At 44.3% G+C, this 24,814-nt stretch overlaps 1 protein-coding gene across 2 annotated transcripts in view; it reads right to left on the bottom strand.

Annotated features, from left to right (window-relative positions):
- The window catches only part of STAMBP (STAM binding protein), a 50,446-nt gene that overhangs the window by 4,238 nt on the left and 21,394 nt on the right, over positions 1-24,814 (bottom strand). For both annotated transcript variants that reach the window (XM_082255947.1, XM_082255946.1), the window contains exons 3-9: positions 22,975-23,050; positions 22,344-22,439; positions 21,925-22,261; positions 19,430-19,554; positions 10,578-10,715; positions 8,094-8,206; positions 1,104-1,203 (exon numbers count right to left, since the gene is read on the bottom strand). In XM_082255947.1, the coding sequence (XP_082112073.1) occupies positions 1,104-1,203; positions 8,094-8,206; positions 10,578-10,715; positions 19,430-19,554; positions 21,925-22,261; positions 22,344-22,439; positions 22,975-23,050 (985 nt within the window). The remainder of the gene's footprint in view (positions 1-1,103; positions 1,204-8,093; positions 8,207-10,577; positions 10,716-19,429; positions 19,555-21,924; positions 22,262-22,343; positions 22,440-22,974; positions 23,051-24,814) is intronic.

The raw sequence follows: 24,814 nt of genomic DNA, 5'->3' as shown, positions 1-24,814 counted from the left end.
CTAGCAAAAAATGCAGATTTTATAGCGGTAGTATACTCCGCTTTTTAACTTACCTACAGGTAAGCCTATAGTAAGGCTTACTTGTAGGTAAAATTATTATCTCCTAAGCCTGCACAGTTTAGGAGATATTCACCCTGCATCCAACCGCTGACACAAGCGGCACATGCGCTCTGAAGGTCCGTGCCCAAAAGTGACATCATCGCGGCTCCGGCCACTCACAGCGCCGGAACTGCAGAACCCGGAAGAGACACAGAAGGAAGAGGTCAGCTGCCTCAGCGGTGTCCGGGCGACCATTTCGGGGCTTCGTTCTAAGGTATTTCACAATGAGCTAGTATGCGATGCATACTAGCTTATTGTGCCTTTGTCCTGCAGGGTTTGTTTTGTTTTTGTTTTTTATTTGAGGATACAACCGCTTTAATTTAAACATGTGTCAGAAATAGGCTTGGTCCTTAAAGAGGAAGTAAACCCTCCTCTACAACTTGTACCTATAGGTAAGCCTATGATAAGGGTTACTTATAGGTACTGTAAATATCTCCTAAACATGCACCGTTTAGGAGATATTTACCTTACATGCAGCCAGTGACGTCACTGGCGCATGCGCTCTGCAGGAACGGCCGCTTGTGCCGTTCCTTCAGAGTCCCGTGCCGTGACTGTCGGCTCTCGCGCGCGGGAGTGACGTCACCGCGGCTCCGGCCAATCAGATGGCCGGATGCCGCGATCCCGGAAGACGGGCGACTGGACATGTCGCCCGTCAGAGGTGAGTGAGCGGCACGGCGGGGGCTCGTTCTAAGGTAAGTATTGCATAATGAGCTAGTATGCGATGCATACTAGCTCATTATGTCTTTCTCTTGCAGGGTGAAAAAAAAAATGCGAGTTTTCCACCTCTTTAAGTGATTAACATGTAAAAACAGCCCAATGCTCATCTAGACTAGTGTCACCTAGTGGACATATTGTAGATTGCACTCAGATATAAGCCAACAAAATAATGGCATTCACACAAATTGGAATTCTATCCCAACAGACGTTACCAGCGCAATAAGTCAAGCTGATAGCGGACTCGGGCAGCGGTCTGTAGCTGCATTATTTAATCAGGGAAAACTTACACAAAATAGGGGAGGGTCTTTACAGTGTGGATGGAATCCTTTCTGTCGACATTTACCAACCTCCTTCATGCCATAGTCGGTCAGCCTGAAAATGCCCGTTCTAGAAAAAACAAACATGAATCAGCATCTTCATATCACAAGTTACGCAATGCCAGAATGCATCAATCAATGACAGTGTGGAAGTAAATGTAATAAAAGGGTTGTGCAGGCAAAATATGAAAGGTCTCTTAGGAGCCAAGAGGTTTAACATCACATTTATGAATAAGTTAATCACAGTTCTTCACTCCTCTAGGTCTCTGTACATGCATCTGGTTATGCTGCACATAGGGATATTTTGAGATTATTATTATTATTATACAGGATTTATATAGCGCCAACAGTTTGCGCAGCGCTTTACAATGTGAAGGAAGACAATACAGTTACAATACAGTTCAAAACAGGAGGAGCTAGAGGGCCCTGCTCGTTAGAGCTTACAATCTAGAAGGGAGGGTCAAGTGAAACAAAAGGCAATAACCGTGGGGGATGGGTTGATGGAGAAAAAGGAGGTACATTTGTTAGGGGTTGGTAGGATAGGCTTCTCTGAAAAGGAGGGTTTTCAGAGATCGCCTAAAAGCTAATAGAGTGGGGGATAATCGGACAGATAAGGGTAAGGAGTTCCATAGGATTGGAGAGGCTCTGGAAAAGTCCTGGAGGCGAGCATGGGAGGAGGTGATGAGTGAGCTAGAGAGCAGGTGGTTTTGAGAGGAACAAAGAGCGATTAGGTTGGTATTTTGAGAGGAGGCTGGTGATGTAGCTGGGGGCTAGGCTGTGGATTGCTTTGTAAGATGTTGTAAGTATTTTGAATTTAATTCGTTGGGTGAGCGGAAGCCAGTGGAGGGCTTGACAGAGAGGAGCAGCGAACACTGAGCAATTGGTGAGGTGGAGGAGTCTGGCGGCAGCATTCATGATGGATTGAAGGGGGGATAGCCTGTGTAAAGGTAAGCCAATGAGAAGGGAATTGCAGTAGTCGAGGCGCGAGATGACCAGGGAGTCAACTAGGAGTTTTGTTGTGTCTTTGGTTAGAAAGGGGCGTATTTTGGAGATGTTGCGGAGGCTGAGGCGGCAAGATTTGGACAGCGATTGGATGTGGGGTTTGAAGGAGAGTTCAGAGTCCAGGAGTCCAGATTATACATAATACTGACAAACTCAATGACCGGAAAAGCAAAGCCTGCAGGAAAAATACAGTAGTAAAAGTCATGCAGGAACTGTGAGCTGCTCTATAATTAGTTTACATGCTGCCTTTTCATTCTGACTGAATTATCTTCAGTATCCACTTGCGGACCGCCTGCCATGTACTGTGGACGGGCGCTGTCCGTACGTCACTGCCTGCTTTCAGGTTTAGGGCATGCACATGGGGGCCCTCCCGCAGACACACACTGATTGTACACAGCAGGAGTTTGTCAGTAAGTCCCAGCCAATGATTTGTGGCTTGGACCGGCTGAACAGTGTCCAATCACAGCCCAGGGCCCTGTGTTGACAACCAACAGGGCTCTGTACAGAGGGAATGACCTTGGTTTGCTATGCAGGGATAAGAAACAAAGATATGTTCAAAAAAGCAACACACATTACACATTGTTAGGCACACATTTAAGCCCTTGATCACCCTAGATGTTAACCCCTTCCCAGTCCGTGTCATTCGTACAATGACAGTGTACAGTATTAGCACTGACCACTGTATTAGGGTCACCGGTGAGGTCAGTGACAGCCAGGTAGTCAGTTCCACCTAGCATCAGTTAGTGTCAGATTGGCTGCCGCACTATCGCAGTCCCATTATAAGTCATTGATACCGCCATTACGAGTATTTAAAAAGAAAAAAAAAAAAAAAAATTCGGTATATATACACTAGGGCTCAAAATTGAGCGGCTAGCCAGGCCCTAAGGCGTTACTTGCTACCAGTTGCCCCAGCCAACCCCTACCCTGCCCCACTCCTAAACACGCCCTCGTAAATTCTCATGAAATTACACTGTTCAATGTTTTATGCAGAATTAAGTTACAAAAAGAAATATTAAAACATTACCATAAGCATATTTCATTGATATGACTGTGGTAAATAAAATGAGAATAAAATAGGATTGGCTACTATAGGCACTGTACACATTACTGCCTTGTTAATATTTACTGGCAGTACCTGTATTGTGAATATGACAGGCTAGTATATTTTATATGACAGAGTGGAACTATATAGTACACAAATGAAAGGCTGGCAGTGCCCCATATGATACAAATGAAAGGCTGGCAGTACCAAATATAGTATATATATATGACAGGCTGGAAATGCCCAGTAATTTTTATATTGCAGGTTGGCATTGCCCAGTATAGTATATGACAGACAGGTATTGCACCATATAAGTATATAACAGGCTGGCACTGCCCAGTATAGTGTATATGTCATAGGCTGGTAGTGTCTATACGACAGGCTGCCATATGACAAGCTGGCAGTACCCAGTATAGTATTTAAAACAGGCTAGTACTTATATAAAATGGCTGGCAGTACCAAGAACAGTATATACACACAAATAGGCTGGCAGTGGCCAATGCAGAATATATTATAGACTAGCAATGCCCCTGTATACTGTGTATAATTATGAACAGGTTGGCAGTGCCCAGTATAACATAATAGTTTGGCAGTGCCTAGTATAACGTATCTGAAAGCTTGGCAGTGCCCAGTATCTATCTCTCTCGCTCTATCTATATCTCTCTCTACCTAACTCTGCACACACAGAGGTTGTTAGCACCCAGTATAGTATATATAAAAGTTTGGGAGTGCCCTGCATTGTGTAAATATATTAGGCTGGCAGTGCCCTGTATAGTATGGATGTCATAGGCTGGCAGTGCCCAGTACTGTGCCGTGCTATCAGTAGAAAGCCCCCCTTCCCCAAGGCGCTGTACTGGATTCAGGTTGAGTATCTTCTCATGCATGTGATGGGTAACATTTGAGCATCTCCGACTCCCCTATCATCGCCCTGAGATTATTTTCACTCGCCTAATGTGAGGTGAGTGGAAGTTTTGAGGGCTGATATATACCGAAATTTGCAGGCGCTATACCTTTCAAGAAAAGCAATATACACTTACTGGGATTTTTATTTTTTAATCAGACATGTAACATAATATATTTTGAATAAAATTTGTGAAGACTTTTTTTTTTTGGATAGGTTTTATAGCAGAAAGTAGAATATATATATTTTTTTTTTAATTTTCATCCTTTTTCTGTTTATATTGCAAGAAATAAAAACCCCAGTGGTGATCAACAAATACCATCAAAAGAAAGCTCTATTTGTGTGAAACATGGAGCGCAGTGCTAAATAGCAAAAAATGGCCTGGTCATGGAGGTAAAACCTTCCAGACCAAAGTGGGTATTCAACAGGATTCAGTACATGCTGTATAGCAAAAAGAAAATATTTCCGTTTCTACCTGGACTCCTGTAAACGCTCTCTTCATTCCTTGTATTTTATTAATACTAATTTAATAAAAATGTGAAGATCAGAATCTCTGAAAGGTTTTTTTTTTTGGAATCAGTGTCCTGGGTAAGCATATTTCCTCTCACTTTCTTTTTAATGGGAACCAGCAGATGAAAAAGATAGATAACAGGGGTTCTAACCCTTCCCTGGGTTGTTCCAAAACTATAAAAAAGGAAGAAAAGAGAAGAGGCTACTTTGCAAAAATGGTCGCCGTGTGCATTTAAAGCAGAGCGAAGCCTAAATTTGTAAAAGACCGAGCAAGCAGCTATTTACTGCAGAAGAGACAGGTCATGTCTCTTCTGCAATAGTACACATTTACCTGCCTGCTTGCAGTCTACTTAGTGTATACTAAGCTGTACATATGCAGCTCGGCCTGCATTCCCAACATACTCTGGATTTGCCAGATTGACATCTCCCTAGCCCCACTACAAGCCAATTAAGAGGCCGGAAAAAAACAAGTGGATGTAACCATCGCATCGCTGGAAGGAAGGGGAGTATTTCCAGGAGATAAGTTTCACTTTATTGGTGCCCTCAAAGTACTATAAGCCTCTAGGTAACAGAGACCAATGCTAGCCACACACCGAAATCAGAATTAAAAAAAGATTTTATCAGATCAATAACATTTACCAAAAGTTTAGTGTGAGGCTCAAGCTGACTGAACATACTTTAAAACTATTTTTAGGAAGACCCACTATTTACACGGTTTAAATATTGCTGATCTGACAGGTTAACCCCTACCCGTCAACGTATCGCAAATACACAGCCTCGGCTTCAAGGGGTTGTACCGGGGTGATGCCTGCAGCTAGACACATCATCCTGGTACTGCTTTTTAGAGCCAACGGTCATAACAACCGCGGTGATTACAAGGAGCAGGGGGGAGGGGGGTCTCCGATGTAGAAACCCGGAGGCGATGTCATGACATCACTTCTGGTTACTGAAGCCTTAAAGGCACCAGATAAAAAAAAGACCATTTAAAAACAGCCAAACTTGTCGTTTTGAATGCTTTCAAGTGCAGAGGAGAGATTTGGGGTCTTTTAGACCCCAAGATCCCTCCATAAAGAGTAGCTGTCACTGCCTATTACTGTCACAAGAGATGTTTACATTCCTTGTGGCAAACAATAAAAGTGATAAAAAAAAAAAATGTAAAAAGGGAGTGTAAAAATGTAAAAAAATGTAAATAAAAGAAATCAAAAAAAAATTTTTTAAGCACCCCCATCCCTCCGTGCTCGTACGTAGACACAAACGCATGTGTAACTCGCGCCCGCATATGTAAACGTTGTTCAAACCACACAAGGTATCGCCGCGATCATTAGAGCGAGAGCAATAATTCTAGCACAAGAACTCCTCTGTTACTCGAAACAGTAACTGTTAAATTTTTTAAAGCGTCGTCTATGGAGATTTTTAAGTACCGTAGTTTGCCGCAATTCCACAAGTGTGCGCAATTTTAAGTATGACATTTTAGGTATCCATTTACTGAGTAACATCTTTCACATTATACAAAAAAATTTGGGCTAACTTTACGGCTTTGGTTTTAAATTCATGAAAGTGCATTTCTTCCAAAAAATTGCATTTAAAAGAACGCTACGTAAATACAGTGTGACATAAAATATTGCGACAATCGGCATTTTAGTCTCTAGGGTCTCTGCTAAAAAAAAAAAAAAAAAAAATTATTAAAATATTATATAATACTTCGGTGCTCTAACTAATTTTCTGGCCAAAAATACTGATTTTTACTTGTAAGCAACAAATGTCAGAAAAAGGCCTAGGCAGGAAGGGGTTAAAGTGGTTGTAATCCCCCCCCCCAAAAAAAAAAAAAAAAAACACACAACAAAAAGGCTCCTGTCCCTTTAAGGCATGATAGTGCTTTTGGAGTGTCATTTGCCCCTTTCCATGCTCAACAATATTTGCGGATCCTGCTGGTTTCTGTGTTCCCCTTTATAGGATAGCGTGGTCAGCTTACATGCCTCCCGTCACCCAGCTATCTCCCCCTCCCTCCATTCCATAGTCTGTGAGCCCCCTCCTCCTGCAGCCGGTTCTTCCCTTTGGTAGAGTGGTTGTAAAGTAACATCTGTTACATACTTTTATCCTCTCTGTTTTAGGAACATATTAGGTACCTTCTCTGCCCAGCTCTGCTATGAGATAGAGAGATAGAGAAATAGAACACATGACCACACAGCCGAGCTGGGCAAAGAATATATAAAAACATAAATAAAAAAACAAAACAAAAAACACTGTATTCATTTGTGCGGCTGCGGCGTTCGCATGTAATGTCGGAGCGCACTGCTCCTTCATTACATGCGATCGGCTGTGCGGTGCGAGTTTAGCCATACACTTTGTATGGCTAAATTCGCACCGCACCCGCAGCAAACACGCACAGGACCCTTTTTTGCAGCCGCATCAGGATCGGGTCACACAGCGGTTCACACTTGTGCGATCCGATCCTGTGCGAACTGCAAGATCGCACTGCGATATGTGATCAAACTGGGGGTGTCGTTAAGATTACATTGACACCCCCAGAGTATCGCATATGGCAGTGTGAACTGCCAGGGGTGCGTTTGCGATGCGGGAACAGGCTGCGGATTCGCAGCCTTCCCGCATCGCATAAGTGTGAACCGGGGCTAAAACCAAAAGGTGTGGCTTTACAACCACTTTTAACCAGAAAGTGCAAAAGTAAGTCTGGTACACGCAATTTAAAAAAGAAAAAGCTTTCTGTGCTGAAGTACGTGCTCCCACCATAGTCCCAGAATGGTCCAAGGCAGCTCTCCGTATCTACTGATCTAGTAATACGCAATGACATAGCGCCCATGCCAGACGTCATCACGTATAATTGGAATCCGGAAGCGATCTGTGTATTCCCCTAGGCTAGGGAGTTTAATTTGTACTGCGCTATTTTTTTTTATATGCAAGTAGTAATTTTTTTTTTAATTACGTTTGATACCTTTGATTTTACACTATGTGGCGCGCACTCATTTTTCCATTTCACATTTCCCTTCCAATAAGTATTCTGGAGTAAAGTGGCGACACCATATATCCAGGATTTGAGCTAATCACTTTGAAGCGCTATGACTTCTCATTAAAAGGGTCATACTGTCCTTATAAGTCTCTTATTTAGGCACTGGTATGGGAGCACAGAGATTTATTTTTTTTTAACCTGGAATTTTTCACATTATATTGGAGGGGATTTATATGAACTATTTCTCACCTAGAATTCACGGTGGAACGCTTTTGTTTGTATGGACATTTTATGAGACACACACGCTGGAATGGTATTAGTTGTTTTTATTTCGATTTATAAAGCGCCCCACTTTAATTTGGTTTGACTTAAACAAGAGTTTATGGTCACAGCTTTCCTTGTGAATATATTCTTGTCACCTACACTAATTACTAGCCTCCATTATAGATCATTCACCTAAGAAGCTGCTTTACTCTTTATATACTACATTTCCCTTGTAACAAGCTAGAAAGAAAATCCTAATTTAAAAGTGGTACTCACTCATTGAATTTTGGGGAGGAGACAATGGCGATGGACTCCGGAAGCATCATCTGATAGGAGCAGTGAGTGTGCAGGTCCACACTGGAGAGGAAGGCAGTCTGAGTTGGGTGGGTCTATGGAGGAAAAAAAAATTTGAATTGTTAAATTGACTAATCAGGCTGATTTAGCAGGCACGTTTCCTAAGTTTTAGTTCCAAAGCCTTTATAAAACATATTCTCTGCAATACATGCACATGTCCCAATGTTTAACCCCTTTTAAAGCTGAACTCCAGGCAAAGATATCTTTTATTAAGTCTTTCTCTCCATCCTCAAAGTGAATTGGCAAGTCCTTGACCTGGAACATACATATGATACTTGTTCTGGTCTTTGACTTGGCAAGTAGTGAAACAAGGAAATGGAGGACAGCCCTGGCACCCACACTTTTGGAAAATAACTCCGTGATGGCAACTACCAAACTTCTGTCCTAACATGTGCCCTTTAGTTTACAATACATCCAAAGAAAAATACCGAAGCTAAAAGCTTGGTTTATAACAGTAGTACATCACTCTACAGTGGGTATATTCTACCTACTAAAAAAAAAAAAAGTAGAGTTCTTAACTAATGTGCATATAGCTCAGCTAGCTCTGAAGTTGGCTCTAAAGAAAGCAGATTAGAACTGAAAAAAAAAAAAAACACATGGGAATAAGAAAGCCAGGTGATGTGCATTATCCTCTTTGACAATTTTAGTTGTAATGGCTTTAGACAGGATAGCATCCCTATCTTTGTAGTTTAGGAAGCGAAACAAGAAGGGACGTGGTGGAGCTTCTTGCGCTGGTGGCCGTGCTGAAGCTCTATTAGCTCTTTCCATGGTGAACATGGGTGGGTATCAGATAACCAGGCCTCAATGCCACCAGATTCTTACCCTCCACTCGCTCAGATATGCAAACTGCCCATACATTATTTCTGTGGAGGCGGTTCTCCATGTCCACCAGTCTAGATGCATTAGCAGAGGCTAGGATTGCACATATCCGACATCTCTTTGTAGGAGTTGCCAGTCATCTTCCAGGGTACTAAGGCAGCCCTCCAAGGCAGAAGTGCGTTCCCTCAGTTTCTGCTTGTCTTGCCTCACACTAAGGAAATCTCTATCTTCATACCTTTCACCTCCCCAGTTAGGTCAGCAAAAGATGAATTATAGTGGTGACAGCTGTTAATATAGCTCTAAGCGTGAGTTCAAGATCAGTACTGACTTGTACAACTGCCGCCATATTGGAAGCATGTGTACTCACATGGGGGCAATAGGGGGGGTCAGCAAGCAGCAGGGGAATACCATCCAGGGCACCCAGGTCTTCCTCCAGAACATCCCCACCAGGTTCAGGCAGCTGAAGAGGCGGGGGATCCTTTTCGTTGAGTGGGGCAGGAGTCCACCATCTTGGCAGGGGGTGTCGGGTGGAACACGGAGGCCCGGTCCTCTCCTGGACATGGAGGAGCAACAGTATCACCAGATGGAGAGCTGAGGCTCTAGAGCAGCAGATGGAGTGTGTCCCAGGTCAGAGCGGTAAGGATGGCGGTGCAATCAGGAGGATTGTGCAGGATACTCGGCTGAGCTAGCCGAGACATGTCATACTGCATGCTGTGTGTGGCCTCGCCCCCAGGGTGATATGCCAGATGATGTGATCTGTAAAGTCATGTGATAAGCCTTTCTTTAAACAACAGAGTTCTCGCTGCAGCATTAAGCATAAAGAACTAAGTGGGACACTGCAGGGCCCACACAACTGCCTGTAGCATGGATAAATGTTGCGTCCAGCGGAGTGCATAATCCGCTTTCCATTTTAAAGTGGCCTTACTGATTATTGAAACATCTGGAAAAAAACTTACAAGTTTTAGGAAATGTATTTTTTTCTTAAATACCCAAATGAAATAATGTTTCTGTAAGTTTGTCTTTTCCCATTTTATCATTATAAGCTGTGGTCAGTGTTTCATAAGTGTACTGTGTTTTTTGTACTTTCAATCATTGTAATGGATACATGTATGTATGTATGTATGCATTGTTTAGAATTGTATTTAAAAAAAAAATAAAAAATAGAACCCACAAACTTGCATTTACCAAGCTTGTAACTTGTTGGATCTATCCAGCATAATATATACAATACACGCACATACACAAAGCTAAGACATCAAGATAAATTCTTTATTTTCCAACATTTTTTAGTTCAGCCCAGTGAGATTTCAATATTTCAGTCACATGGCTAAAATAATGATCCTTATATTTGTGTTAAAGGTTTGTAAATCAAGGCCTGATATTCTAATGTAAATTGCTCTTAGACAAAAATAAATAAATATGTGTCCATCCCCCCACATCTTAAAATTTCCTCCACTTTTGTGTAATATTGGGCCGGAAACAAGCAGCAAGGGATTCAGTTCATGGTCTGTACTGTAGATATCGAACAGACTATGAACTACAAAACAGAGGAGAGTAGAAGCAGAGAGCTGTTGTATCATGACTTACATGTATCCATCCCAGTGTTATAAGCCCATGCTGGTCCTGAATCAAGAACAGGTCTTCCTCATTCTCAGTGTTACAATAATCAGGACCACCACACTGTTTAGGCACAATGACGTGAGTGATGGAAAATTCATTCTGCAGCTAGAAAAATATAAGGGGTCAGGTCAAGAAAACTCATGAAAATTAGGGTAAATTTATATAAAAGCATGGGAAGAATTGCAAAATGAAAATATACACATTCAATCACTTTCCAAACTGTGTGAAAAGCAGAAAAGCTAGAAGTTGACTGGCTGCTATAGCCAATGGCACCTTCAAGACAACTTATCGCAGACACTTTTTTTTACCCAGGTGTTTAAAATTATAACTGTACTTTTCTTTTAGTATAACCAGGATATTTAGCAATTTTTTAAATAACCCTTATCGTTTCCATATTTTCTTTCCCTTATTTCCAAACTTAAACTAAACTAGTCATATTCTAATAAGAATACTGAACTGCACGTTTCACTTGGAGCAAGAACTTATGTGAATGGTTCATGGTTTTCTATAAAATACTTAGGCACTACATAAAAATTAATAAATTATTAGAATTTCTGGTTAATTATTTTCTTGGAGTAAACCACTGGACAAAGAGGACTTAGATATTCAGAACTACTTGGGCTATGCTGCCACCTTTGAGTGAATAAGACACGGGCCAAAAAAAAGGCACAAATCCCTGACCAGGTAGAATCCAACCCATTGATGGACACAGCTCCCGATCTTCTTTAACCATTGGTTAATACTGACCCCACGGGGCCACTAGCGCATCTGTGGCGTCCGCCAGAGTATCCCGTGACCGAGCCACAAACTTCTGCACCTTTCTGTTGAGCCGGGAAGCCAACAAATCCACCTCAGGGATGCCCCACCAGAGACACAACTGATGAAACCCCTCTGGATGAAGAGAGAGACCACTCCCTTTGGTTCAACGCCTGCTGACTGAGGTAATCCGCCTGCCAGCTCTCACACACCCCCCCTCCCCCCCCCCAGGGAATGTGTATGACAGAGAGGGCTGGAACGAATGGATCTGCCCATCTTAGAATGCCGGCTACCTCCAGAGCCGCCAAGACACTTCTTTTGCCACCCTGGTGACAGACATAAGCCGCGGCCATGGCAATGTCCGATTGAATGCGCACTGGACATCTCTGAATATGATCCGTCCAATGTTCCAGGCACAGTCTGATCACTTGGAGTTCCAAGACATTGATCAGTAGTCTGGACTATTCCAGTGTCCAGATCCCCTGAGCAGAATATTTGCCGAGGACGCCTCCCCAACCGGACAGGCTGGCATCCGTGGTGACCACTGTCCAATACAAGGGGAGGAAGGATTCGAACGACTATCGTTCCCCTGGCTCAGCCGGGTCAGATTGTCCAGAGACTGCGGATTCTTTTCCCATTTGGCCAGAATCTCCCTGCAAGCACCTGGTATTGAACTGTGCAAATGGAACCGAAGGTAGACACCATCAGGCCCAGCACTCGCATGCAAGTCCAGAGGGATGACCATCTGCTGGACAGCAGGAGACGAATTGCAGCCTGTAGTTTGTCCAGAGGTAGAAGCACTCTGGCTAAGGCTGAGTCCAGAGTCAGACCCAGTTAGTCCAGCTTGTGGACAGAACCAGAGCAGACATCTGAAAATTCAGAATTCAGCCAAACTCTCTCTCAAGCTCGTATGGGGATTTCCAGGTTTTCCACCAGAGCAGTAGGAGACTCTGCTCGCAGAAGGATGACGTCCAAGTAGCACAGTACCACGATCCCCCATTGGCATAATAATACTGGCACCGGGCCAACACTTTCGTGAAGACCCAAGGAGCAGAGGGAGACCAAAAGATAACGCCACAAACTGATAATGCTCCTCTCCCACGGCAAAGCGGAGGAAGTGCTGGAGACCGATACATATTGGAATGTGAAGATAAGCGTCCTTGATGTCGATGTAGACAAGAAAATCCCCCTGATGCAGGGAAGCCACCACCGTGAGAACGGACTCCATTCTGAACTTCTGCACCCGCACAAATCGTTCTGAAGTCAGAACCGGGACCATCACCCGTAAAGTAAAAAGGTCTTGCACCGCCCCCAAAAGAGCTTGTAAGCAGACAGGGGACAGTCACACATCAGAAGGAAGAACCTTACCGGAGGGCAAGAACTAAACTCGATCTTATAGCTGGACCAAATTACCTCAGGGACCCACCTGTTCTTGTACCAGGGGAGTCCACAGGTCCAGGAACCAGCGAAGATGTCCCCCCCCCCCCCCCCACCCCAGATACGGGTGAGGGCGCACTTTCCTGCTGAAAGGGCCTTGTCTGCGGGTCTGGAGAAGCCCACACTTGACTTGCCGGACCAAGTTCGCTTAAATCCTCCAGAGGAGGCCCCGAATGGCTCTGATCCCTTGTTAAATCGACCCGGAGGGAGAAAACAACTTCTTATGAGCCAAGGAGAGCCCACGACTACGGCAAGGGTCCTTGCCATTAGTAGGCTTCAGAAGAAATGTACTTTTCCCCCCTGTGAGACCTTTAATGTCATCCAGAGTAGCACCAAACAGGCAATCTCCTTGAAAGGCAAGATCAGTCAAGGCCTTTTTAGAAGTCTGGTCCACAGACCAGAATTTGGGCCAAAAAAGACATGCCGAAGGACCACCGCCGCAAAGCACCGAGCCACTAGGAGAGCCGCATCCAAAGAGGCATCACAGATAAATTGTAGCCCCTGGACCAGCTGGTCCACCAGTTCAGCAAAAGTGTAGGGAAGCTGCCCTCCCTCCAGGTCACAGCGTAAATGCCTAGCTCACTCGGTCAGAGTCTGTGACACCATGGTTAAAAATCGGCTTCAGTGCCGAATCAGCCAGGGTGTACAAAGTGCGGGCCACAGCCAACGCCTCCCTGTCAGCCGGGTCCTTAAACGCTGGGGACTCTTCAACTGGAATTATGGTAGTCTTGTTTACTCTGGAAACCGGAGGGTCCACCACTGGTGGAACAGTCCACTACTTAAGAAGGAACTCCTCATAGGTGTATCACCTAGCAACTCGCTTAGGGACCCTAAGGGGACGCTTTGGTCGTCCCCACTCTTCAGTGAAAGTTCTGTCAAAATAGGAGGGGAAAGGGAACTCCTTTGCTGCTCTGAATGGTTTGTGAGTGCCAAAAGGGAACCTGCAACTCCATCGCAGCCATACCGTCCAACTTTAAGTCTAAAGCACAGATACAATCAGTGCGTCCACCAGCGCCTTTTCGTGCGTGATTGCAGAAGCAGAGGAATCATCCTCACTATCTGAGGATTTAGGGCGCGTGGTTGTAGACCCAGAAGTGTGACCAATGTCCATGGCGGCCTAATAAGATTCAGGATCTGAGGTTACAAATGAGGCAGGGGAAGGCAGGGGGCGTTTTATGCCAGCCTGTCGCCCAAAAGCCACCTCCACCCGGGGCACAAGGGACTCCAGGACCGCCGTCAGTACATCGATGGATGGATGGGACCCAAGGGGCCCCGCAGCCCCAGAGAGGGGAACAGGTGGGGAGATGTGCTCCAAAGACTCCATGAGTAACCAGGGAGACCCCACAATATGTGCAAAACACTGCAAGGGACAACCCCCACCGCGCTGGCAGCTCCACCCGGTCGCCAGGAGAGGGAGAGAGAGAGAGAGACCACAAAATGGCCACGGACTATACAAACATGGCCGCCGTGCATTGAGCACACAGGCTACAAGAAAATGGCGGCATCGCGAAGCTCCCAGAAGGGATCCCAGGCCGATCATCCGAGCACCCCCCCCCCCCCCATCTCCAGCATAGCGCCCTGCCCCCACCCCAGGAGGTCGATCAGACCACCCACACAGTCCCAGCATAAGTGGAAGGGGGGTAGGATGTGGGGGCAGATGAAGGGGGGTGCCTGACAGGAAGGAGGGGAATCCGGGGGGTCCGACCACCCCAAGGAGGGGAATCCGGGGGGTCCGACCACCCCAAGGAGGGGAATCCGGGGGGTCCGACCACCCCAAGGAGGGGAATCCGGGGGGTCCGACCACCCCAAAACCCTTCAGAGGGACAGCTAATCACCATACCAATAACAAGACGGGCACCACTCCAGACAGAACCCCTCGCAATCAAAATGGGGGGCGGTTGGCCAGGAGGAACGCTGCGACCTTGCGAGGCATTTAGGGCACAGGCCAGCCCCCATCCGGTGGGGCTGTGTCACGGCCGACCTAGCGCGGAGCTGAGGTCATCGTGCACTTGTCCACTGGATCTAGATAATCCAGCCCGTCGTCCAGTCCGGCAGTCGATTGTAGGTCTCACAGGAAAAAAAATAAATAAAAAATTGCCAGGACCAGAGATACCAGCAATGAACTAGGTCCTTACTCCTGATTAGGGATAAAATAACTGAGTACCTATAGCAGAGAGGGAGTATACCACCCTGGGACTGCCCATAGGCATAGCCAGACTTTCAGCCTAGTGTCCTGTAGGGGGAAGAATAATCCTATAGTAAAGAAGATCGTGAATGAACGAAAAGAGAAATCCTAATTTCCTAATCATACATCACAGGACACAGAAGACTTCGATATTCATGACAACTTGGGATGTCCCAAAGCACTAAACATGAGGGGTTGGCAACACAGCAACAAGGCCAACATGCTCAAAAAAAAAAAAAAAAAAACAGAACAGAAGGGAACCCCACTACAAAACCACCTGCAAGACCTTTCACCCAAGACTGACATCCACAGAGGTGTGAACATCTACCTGGTAAAACTTAGCAAAGTGTGAAGAGAAGAGTAGGTAGCAGCCTTGAACAACATACTTCAACAATGGAAACAATGTTAAAAAGCCAAGGAAGCACTGACACTTGGGGAAGGAGTCTTGCCCTATATAGCACAGACCTGAGAAATGTGTCGAGGAATCCACCTAGAACAGTGGTTCTCAACTCCGGTCCTCAGGACCCACTAACGGGCCAAATTTTAGGTATCGCCTTTGGGAGATGCAGACTAGAATACTGCAATCACTGAGCAGCAAAATATATCACCTGTGATGTATTTCAGTTATCTTGCAACCCTGGACTGTTAGTGGGCCCTGAGGACTGGAGTGGAGAACCACTGACCTAGAAATTGTGGATCGAGAAGCAGCCTGACCCTTATGAGAACATTCAGGCAAAAACTACAGGCAATCAGGTTGTCAAACTGAAGCAGTGGACTTCAGATGAACGCAAAGAACTTGAACAACATCCAATAAGTGAAAAACCCTTTCCTTTGGATATTTGGGATTAGGACAAAGAGAACACATTGTCCTGATTTAGGTGGAATGAAGAAACCACCTTAGGGAGGAAAGAGGACCAAGGCTTCAACACCCCCTTATGGTGAAGAACCAGGAAAGGATTTTTGCAGGAAAGTGCAGTCAACGTGGACAACTATGTGTGCCAAGGTAATAGGCACCAAAAAGACCACTTTGTAAGGTGACAAAAAAAAAAAAAAAAGCTTTGAGCAAGGAATGAGATGCAATAGGTCTCTGAAATAGAATGGGTCAATAGAAAGGTCACGATCTGGTCCTTGATGATACTTAAAGTTCACATTTTCAGGCAGAATCTCAGTTTTAATAATAAATAGAAGCGTTTTCCTATGCCATTTCTGGCCCAGCCATCCCAATGTGCTTTTCTCTCACTTACCTTATCCACAGGAGGTTTAAAATCCTGTCAGTTTATTTTTAAAAGGATTTTCAGGTTCCATCACTTTGTTAGGTCATCTCCCAGAAGCCTTCACTTCCTGTTTGTATCACAGAAGAGGGCGTATTCACCATGCTTGACCACACCGCCTTCATTACAATACTACCTTCCACCCACTTCCTATACTATCTGATTGTACAAATTTCCTTTAGATCTCCCATCAGCTATGTAGTGCAAGGGCCTGCCTGATTTGATACAAATTGAATGGACTGTTCAGGTGTGTCCTCCAGTTCCATAGTTCTGGTAAATCTAAAAGAAATTGTATAATTGGATTGCATAGTGAATGAACATCTTTTTAGAAGTACATAGGAGGGAGTGGTCAGTTGTCAGGCCTCATTCACATTTTTGCATGAGTTAGCTTTGGACGTTTTGGAGAGTTTTCATTCATCACACATAGGGCAGCCCATTCCCTTGAATGCCCTACACACAATTGCCCCAAAACTTTTTTTGGAACGGAGCATTGTGGGTTACTGCAGTTCTGCCGCTCGAGGTGCCTTTAACATGTAATGACAACACAATGCACAAGCAGCACGATGCACATTTGCAATGCACCAGTTTCACTTTCAGGCCCCACTCACACCTAGAGTAGTGGGAGCACATATTTTTTGGTTTGTTTTTCCAGTGACACACATAAGGCAGCCCGTTGAATTCAATGGGCTGCACTACACGTCAAGGTAGCTCATGGGACATTTTAGTGCGGAGCGAGCCACACGTTTACTGCATTTGTCACCATTTTTTTCATATGGCAAAAGATGTGTTTGCTTCCGTGTTTGGTGTGCCGTTAACAATTAATGACACACTGAAAGCGCAACTAGGTATTTTAGATGTATAAATGTGGCCATACACTATACAATCTGGTACAATATCCATACAATCTCCTTTAGAGTTATCAAAACGATATAATAATAGGAGGAGGACACCATCTATCACTCTGTATCCAACCATATACCCAATCACTCTGTATCCAATCAGGCAGACCCCTGCACTACATTCAGGGGTATCCAGTGGGCTGCGTGCGGCCCCAAGAAGTTTAGCATGCAGCCTGACCCAGTCTAATGGGGCCCTGGGGAAGCCAGGCAAATGCATGTGTGGAGAAATGACGGGAATGCTGTGAAAACTTAGTTGATGGGTGAAGGTGTGCTAATGAGATCAGCTGGTAAACTCCTTGTTTCTTACTGGTTCCTCTGCTCTTTCTGTATTCCAGGGAGTGCATTCTAAGAAATATAGCAAGTGCTAAGGTAAGGCCTTGTTCTCAAAAGCAAAGATCTTGTATTTTTCTGCAACTGAGGTACATTAATGGTATATTGGTACATCTGGAGCTAAAATTTAGAAGGAAACAAAGTTAAACTTAGCCTTTAAAGCTGATGGCATCTTTATTCACTCACAAGAAAAATGCCAAAAAGCACCACACATCTGGGATGAAGCTTACAAGCTTTAGACCAAGTGAAAAAAAAACTCCCACTTATGGCAGTACACCTTCCTGGAGGTCGATTTTTTAACCTTGAAGAGGGTCAACAGCTGTGCCTTCAAAGTCAGCAACTGTAAGGCAGGATGGAAAAATGAAAGAAAAACAAAATACCAAAATATCGGACCCTGTGACACCAAATATGGACTATCTAAAAAGAGCCCACAGCTTGTACGTCAAGAGATCCACGATGTCTGCACGCTACGTTCATCTTCGCCAAGCAGGTTCTATCAGAATCACCAGAATACCCTCCACTATTATCCTGAGCAACAGTCTAGGAAACAGCTGAAGTGTAAGGAGTCACTGGGGGCGTTTATCACTGCACTAAAAAAATGGACTAAGGAATTTTAGGTGGCCACCAGGGTCCAAAACCAGTGAGTTTTAGGGAAGAGGATTCTGACAGCAACTTTAGGTTGGTGTGCACCAAAATTTACAAGGAAGCCCATTGTGGTTTTCTGTGTCTGAGACAGCCCTGGACCCTGAGTTTTCCCCTGGGAAAACCTGTCCACTGAGGATTCCTGAATTGCAACAGCTTCTTCCTGAGGAATTTCCTCGAGTGCTCCATCTTTCCTAAAGGAGGAGATGGGGAAGAACAGATCTAACAATTGCATTACAGACTCAGGGAGCTGATCATTCAGTCTGGATATGGCTGCAGTAAATGTCTCCCTTGACACAAAGAAAGTGGAGGATTGTGCACTTGAAACAGTGGAAAAAACAGATAAGGGCAGGAACTCAGAACTAATCTGATCTTTAGGAAAGCCAATGCATAAAGAACTTCATCGGGGGACCTCCCTACCTAGTAGAGGTTTTTGGGGGCCCACCCCATCATCCGTTCCCTCAGCTCTCTGCCTTCGCAAATCCATGGCTTGCTAGAAACAGGCCTGTAAATCCCAGAGGGAAGCAGCTACCCAGCTGAGAGGAATGTCTTCCTAAGTCAAAATACTTGTGTGGCTGTCACCTCAAACAGAAAAGCCCCAATACTTGCTGTGCCTGGATGAAGAAATGGCATTTCTGTTGTGTAGGGCTGTAGGCAGACCATTTGGGGAACTTTCACATTGCTCCACCATAACACACAGGCACCCACCAGTTCATAGCTGCAGAGCCAGCAGGCCCAGTCTTCACATATCATGGTAGAAGTGTCCCACAGGGTCTTCAGGGACTTGACTCCCCTCCAGGGTGATAACAGCCCTTAACCTGTATAAGCACCCTGCCAGCGAGCTCCCCGGGTACATAGGTGATCACTAACTGCAGGGTTCAGTACCGACCAGCAGACATTACAGGCTATCCCTGTTCTTGCATGTGAGGTCTGGGCATCGCCCTCCCCCCCACTGGCCTACTGGTTGTAGAAATGGATCCAGACAGAGCCCACCTCTGAAACACTAGGAGTATAAGGAATGGAGTTCGTTATACTGAAGCAATGTCTATGATCTTCAGAGAGATACAGGGAAGCACACCCTCACCAAAGAAAAAAAAAAAAAACTGAGGCTTAGCTGAGCTAGGAAGGGTTATGCTTTATGTGGAAAAAACATTTTTTTTTTTTTGGCCAGTATCCATTCACCTGAAGTTTGTAGCATAACCCAAGTAGCCATAAATATGCAAGTCCTCTATGTCCTAGGATGTAGAATTAAAAAAAGAAACAATTAACCAACGCAAGAAAGGAGCATCACATTCTTACCAACTTCCCACACAGGATGCCACAGGTCTCCACTGATTTCTGTGTGTTCAGCTCTGCCAGTCTCAGAAACTTCACACATACTTCCCGAGGAATCCTGACATGGCGCAGTCCATCTGGGCCAGCAGCTGCAAAAAATTTAAAAACCTCAAAATTTACAGCATCAAAATTAATTTTACATTCCCACTGTTCTTAAATCTGAACTTTAGGCACAAATAAAAAGATAAAAACCAATGCAGATCTGTATTCATTAAAGCATAACTCAAAACAAGATAAAAATTAACAGCCCTTTAAAAGATAAGAAATGTTTTTGCAATATCCCATTTCAATCCAGAGCCCTCCCCCACAGTGTTTCTTTTCCAAAACCAGTATAATGGCCAGCAGAATTTAACCCACTCTCCTTGAGCTGCAGCCTGTGAATTGACAGTGACAGCAGAAGCAGTGATGAGCTCATCTGTCACTCTGCTTTCTCCTACTACGTTCTTAGTGAGCACATGAACAGATTGGCCCCTTCTGCTGCTTCCTCCTCTCACCCCAGCTCCACTGAACAGAGCTGCAAGAAGCAGATGCCAGGTCAAACTCAGGTACATACTCTGCTAGCATTAAAAAACAAAACATTTAAAAAAAACTTAATGGTTACAAAGCTGCATTCATTTGTGGCTTTATCTACTTGGAGTTCAGCTTTAATACATGATTAAGGCCCCTTTCACACTTGTGGGACGTAAAATTCGTGTGATTTTGCCACGACTTGAAGCAATGCCTGTGTAATCTTGAGGTCTATGGACCTCAAGTCGCATCAAAGTCGGACCAAAGTAGTGCAGGGACTACTTTGAACTCGCACAGATATGAACGGTACTCATTGGAAATCATGGGGTAAACTTGTAATGTGACTTTGCAGTCCCAAGTCGCAGGAAAAGTCGCACAAGTGTGAAAGGGGCCTTAATGTCATTTTGTTAAATGTAACCTACCTGAATTGACTTGGTATCAGCCTCCTGCAGGTCTTTTACAGCAGAAAACAGAATCAGTGAGTGAGAAGCAGCACAAGGGGAAGATAAGTTGAGGATTGTGCTTCAGTACAAAGAAAATGCCAATTGGAGAAGAGCGCAGAATGATCCCATCCGTGTGCTGCCTCTCCTTTCACTGTTAAGTCACCAGGTAGGGGTGGGGAGCATCGGGTTGGTATCACAATGTTGCAGTGAGTTCATGCATGCTGTATTATGCCGTGCCTTCGTGTGCTTGCCGTTAAGACAGCCCATTCATTTGAATGGGCTGACAATGCACCAAAAGAGGGTGCATGCTATATTTGGTGATCTGCAACACATGTGCATTGGCATGGTACGTTGGCCCTGCAGGGCACCAAAGCTTTCACATGCATTGCCACAGCTCAAAAGTGTAAAACCCACCCTCAACCAGCTGTACGCAGTTTGAAATAAAACAGCTTTATAATATTATGCTGTTTGTTTGCTGTAAGATAAGAAGATGTAAGAAATGTAAGAAAAAAAAAAAAAGTGGAAGTAGGTGCAGTGAGAAAAGGGAAAGGTCTACTTTGCGTTATCCCAAGACCCAATGGGGTTGATTTACTAAAACTGGAGTGTGTAAAATCTGGTGCAGCTCTGCATAGAAGCCAATCACCTCCCAGTTTTTGTCAAAGCTTAAAAGGGTAACTCCACTTTCGTGGGGAAAAAAATTTAGCAAATTAAAAAATAATAATATAGCATATTCAATTGGGACACAAATCTTATTGTAATTTAATGTTATTAAAAATTACCCTACCATTCCTTTTTAATCTGCAGTGCTGTAATTTTCTATAAAATGCAAAGCAATGTGGCTATCTGTAGGTGTTCTGTACACTGTACGCCCCCCAGAAACATAATTTCCTGCTTGGGAGATTGGCTCACTGATTTTCCCAGAAGTCTGTACTGAGATACAAGTCAGATTTTTGGAAATTCTGCAACGAAAATTTGATGTGATACTCTCAAAGGGAAATCACTTCTAAAGGGATGCAGACCCAGCAGCCTTCCTCAGAGCCCTACAGGTGACGCAGCTGATTGAGAATTATAAAACCACTCCCATACAGATTCACTCTGCCCCTGGACACAGAAACACACAGCTATAACTTTAGAATAACATAAGGTAGAAATCTGCAACATAAGGTAGAAATCTGCAACATAAGGTAGAAATCTGCAACATAAGGTAGAAATCTGCAAAACAGTTTGTTAAAATTCTTGCAATGTACAGAGATCACGCAGAGGGTAATGTTTTTTTCTCAGCAAAAGTGGAGTTACTCTTGAACAAGCTGAAGTTAGAAGATCATTGGCTACCATGCACAGCTGCACCAAATATTCCACTCTCTTAGTTCTAGTAAATAAACCTCATTACCTTACAGAGAAAATATCTATAAACTGGACCTTTTTAAATTGAAAAAAAACACCTGTTAGATCTTTCCTCCAATTTTTAAACATACCACTGTGATAAGAAATACTTTATTTTATACTTACAGCCTTCATAAAGACTTGCTGGCTTCAGAGTCCTATCTACAACAGGTGGCTGTGGTAGGACAGTGTCATTTGTGGGAAGCCGTGGAATGGCAGGGGGCTCATTAACGCCAGGGATTAGGGGTCCTTCAGACACCTTTGGGCCAGAGATGTCTGTTGAGAACTGATGTACGATGCGTAGTCTCTCACTCTCTAGTTCTTTCCTACGGATCATCTCCTCAAAGGCCTTGAACTGCTCCTGCTGTTCTTGCTGCTGTTTCATGAGGGCCACTCTCTGCTTCTCGGCATCTAGCTGCTTCTGCAGAGCCGACCGGCTTTCATACTCCTCTTCCTCACATTTCTAGATGGAGACCGCCAAACACCGTTAGAAGCCATTCACTTTATTGTGGGAACCATCCAAGAATATGTATTCTGTAACTCACCTTTTTCTCCAAGAATTCTGCATATTCTTTACCATATCGCTTGTGCAGCCCTTTCTTGAGCTCCTCTGCCTTTGGAAAAGCTACATCTTTTAGTTTCTACAAGAGAAAGGTCACAATAAAGTGATATTTAAAGTCTTTTGTAAATAACAAACATGTAATACTTACCTGCTCTGTGCAGTGGTTTTACACAGAGCAGCCCATATCTTCCTCTTTTTGGGACCCTCACTGGCGCACGAGGCCCCTCCCTCCTTTTGAGTGCCCCCAGAGCAAGCAGCTTGCTCTGGGGGCACCCAAGCCGAGCTGCTGTGTCCATTCAGACACTAAGCCAAGGCTCAGCCACACCCCCTCTCTCTCATTGGTTCACTGACTGATTGACAACAGTGGGAGCCAATGGCACCCGCTGTTGTCTTAGCCAATGAGGAGGGAGTCCAACGACAGCCGAGGCTCTCGTGCAACAATCGCTGGATCGAGATGGGGCTCATTTAATAGGAGGGGCTGCTGCACACAGAAGGTTTTTTATCTTAATGCATAGAATGCATTAAAATAAAAAAACCTTCTGATTTTAGAACCACTTTAGATTCACTCTACCAAATGCAGTGAATGAGTAATGTCTTCAGCCAGATACACTCACCTTTAAAGTTTCCTTCTTCTCTACAGCATTGCCAGTTTTGTAATCTCGATGCTTAGGAAGCTTTTCTATAAACAGCCTATAAAAAAAATAAAATAATAATAATAATTTACTTTGCATCTTTCAACACTAAGCTGAGCAACCAATGCAGAGCATAAAAAGTGTGTGTGCAGCCAAAACTTAAACTAGATAGATTAAGAAAAGGATACAATTCTCATTCTCCTCACTTGGTCAATGGTCATTAGGACAAATAAAGGGGTGAATCTCCACAGCAGTGACACAACATCAAGAACTTAAAAAAACCTGACAAAGGTTCTAACCCTTCCGAAAAAACAGGTTTTTTTCAGCATCAAAAACACATGGATGGTAGATTTGGGTTCCAACGGCATAGTTCACACCAGTGCAGTAAGTTTTGGTGCAGAAAAATTAGATAAAGTAAAACATGCTGTATTTTTTTCTGCACAGAAATGCATCAAAAATACGCACGCATGCAAGAACGCATCTGGAGTGAGTTTTTGTGATGTGCACAGTAAGCAAAAAAATTGCATCCAGAGTGCGTTTTGTGGTGTGAACTGGCCCTAAAGGATGTAACATGTTCCCGCTCCTGCAGCTTTCCCCCTGATTCCCCCCTCCCTGTGACGGCGGGCCAGGGATCTTCCCCCCACACTCACTGTCACAATTTGAAAAGAGTGCAGCTGTGCGGGGCTCCACCCACACATCTGCATCATTCATTGCATTGCGGCTGACAGCTTGTAGATCTCAATGAACTACAAGGGTGCTGGTGAGCACCCTCATAGTTAATTGAATCTTCCTGGACTGAAGTAACTGCCAGCCTGTATCAGAGGTACAGGCAGACAGCTACAACTGACAGTCTGCAGGAGTCGGACATTGCACCTGCGAACTGCTGATTACAAAGGGCAATGCTTTACTGGCTCCTAAGAAAAAAAAAAAAATGTAAATGCACATTTCTTTTTTTTCCCCCTGCAAAAATATGTGCATTTCTTGTTTTTAAAAAGGTGAACATATCCTTTAAATACACTTTCAGGCAACCTAAGGTTAAGCAGGGTAGCATATTAACCACCCCCTCCCTCTGCCCTGCATTTAAATAAAAAGATAAATACAGAGATCAGAAGTGGTCTAGTTGCATACCATAGGCCATCAGAAAATGGTAAAAACAGGGGGCCCTGAACTTGGGAGTGCACACCACAAAACAAATGCAAAAAAAAAAAAGGTAAAAGTTCTGGCACCTTCGCTCCATAAAAAAAAAAGTATAGTAAAGCCATTAAATAACTAAAATAAAGCATTGAACAGTTATTAGTATTGAAATGGGCATAAAGTAATCAATTAGTGCTGACAAAGATATGCACCTATGTTGTACATATTCAGTCCAAGGAATAGATAGGACAAGGTCTCTTCAATAAAGCATACACAGAGGGAATGTATTACCGATAGGGATGCACCGAAATTTCGGCCACTGAAATTATAGGCCGAAAATTATCCTATTCCATTTCGGCCGATAATAGGTTAACAATGCCGAAATTAATATGGCCGCCGTGAGGAAGGCGCAGCGCAGGTTTTAAAAGTCCCACCTCTGGCCGGCCGCCCGCCTCTCAATGACGTTCCTACTACTACGATGTGTGTATGAATGAAGTGACATACCGGGCGGGAGGGCAGGCAAGCGGCCGCTAATGGATATAACTATGTGAGCGCTTCACTTCACTGTCAGCGGGACTGTGTGTGAATGAACTGACCTGACACCGGGCGGGAGGGCGGGGGGAGCGGCCGCTAATAGCTGTAACTATGTGAGCCTTCACTTCCCTGTCAGGCATGTACAGTGGGTACG

The sequence above is a fragment of the Pelophylax lessonae genome, assembly GCF_965119305.1.
Source record: "Pelophylax lessonae genome assembly, chromosome: 4".
In the NCBI taxonomy this organism is placed as follows: Eukaryota; Metazoa; Chordata; class Amphibia; order Anura; family Ranidae; genus Pelophylax; species Pelophylax lessonae.
Note: the sequence above shows the minus strand (reverse complement) of the source record. Positions and strands in the feature narration are given on the sequence as shown.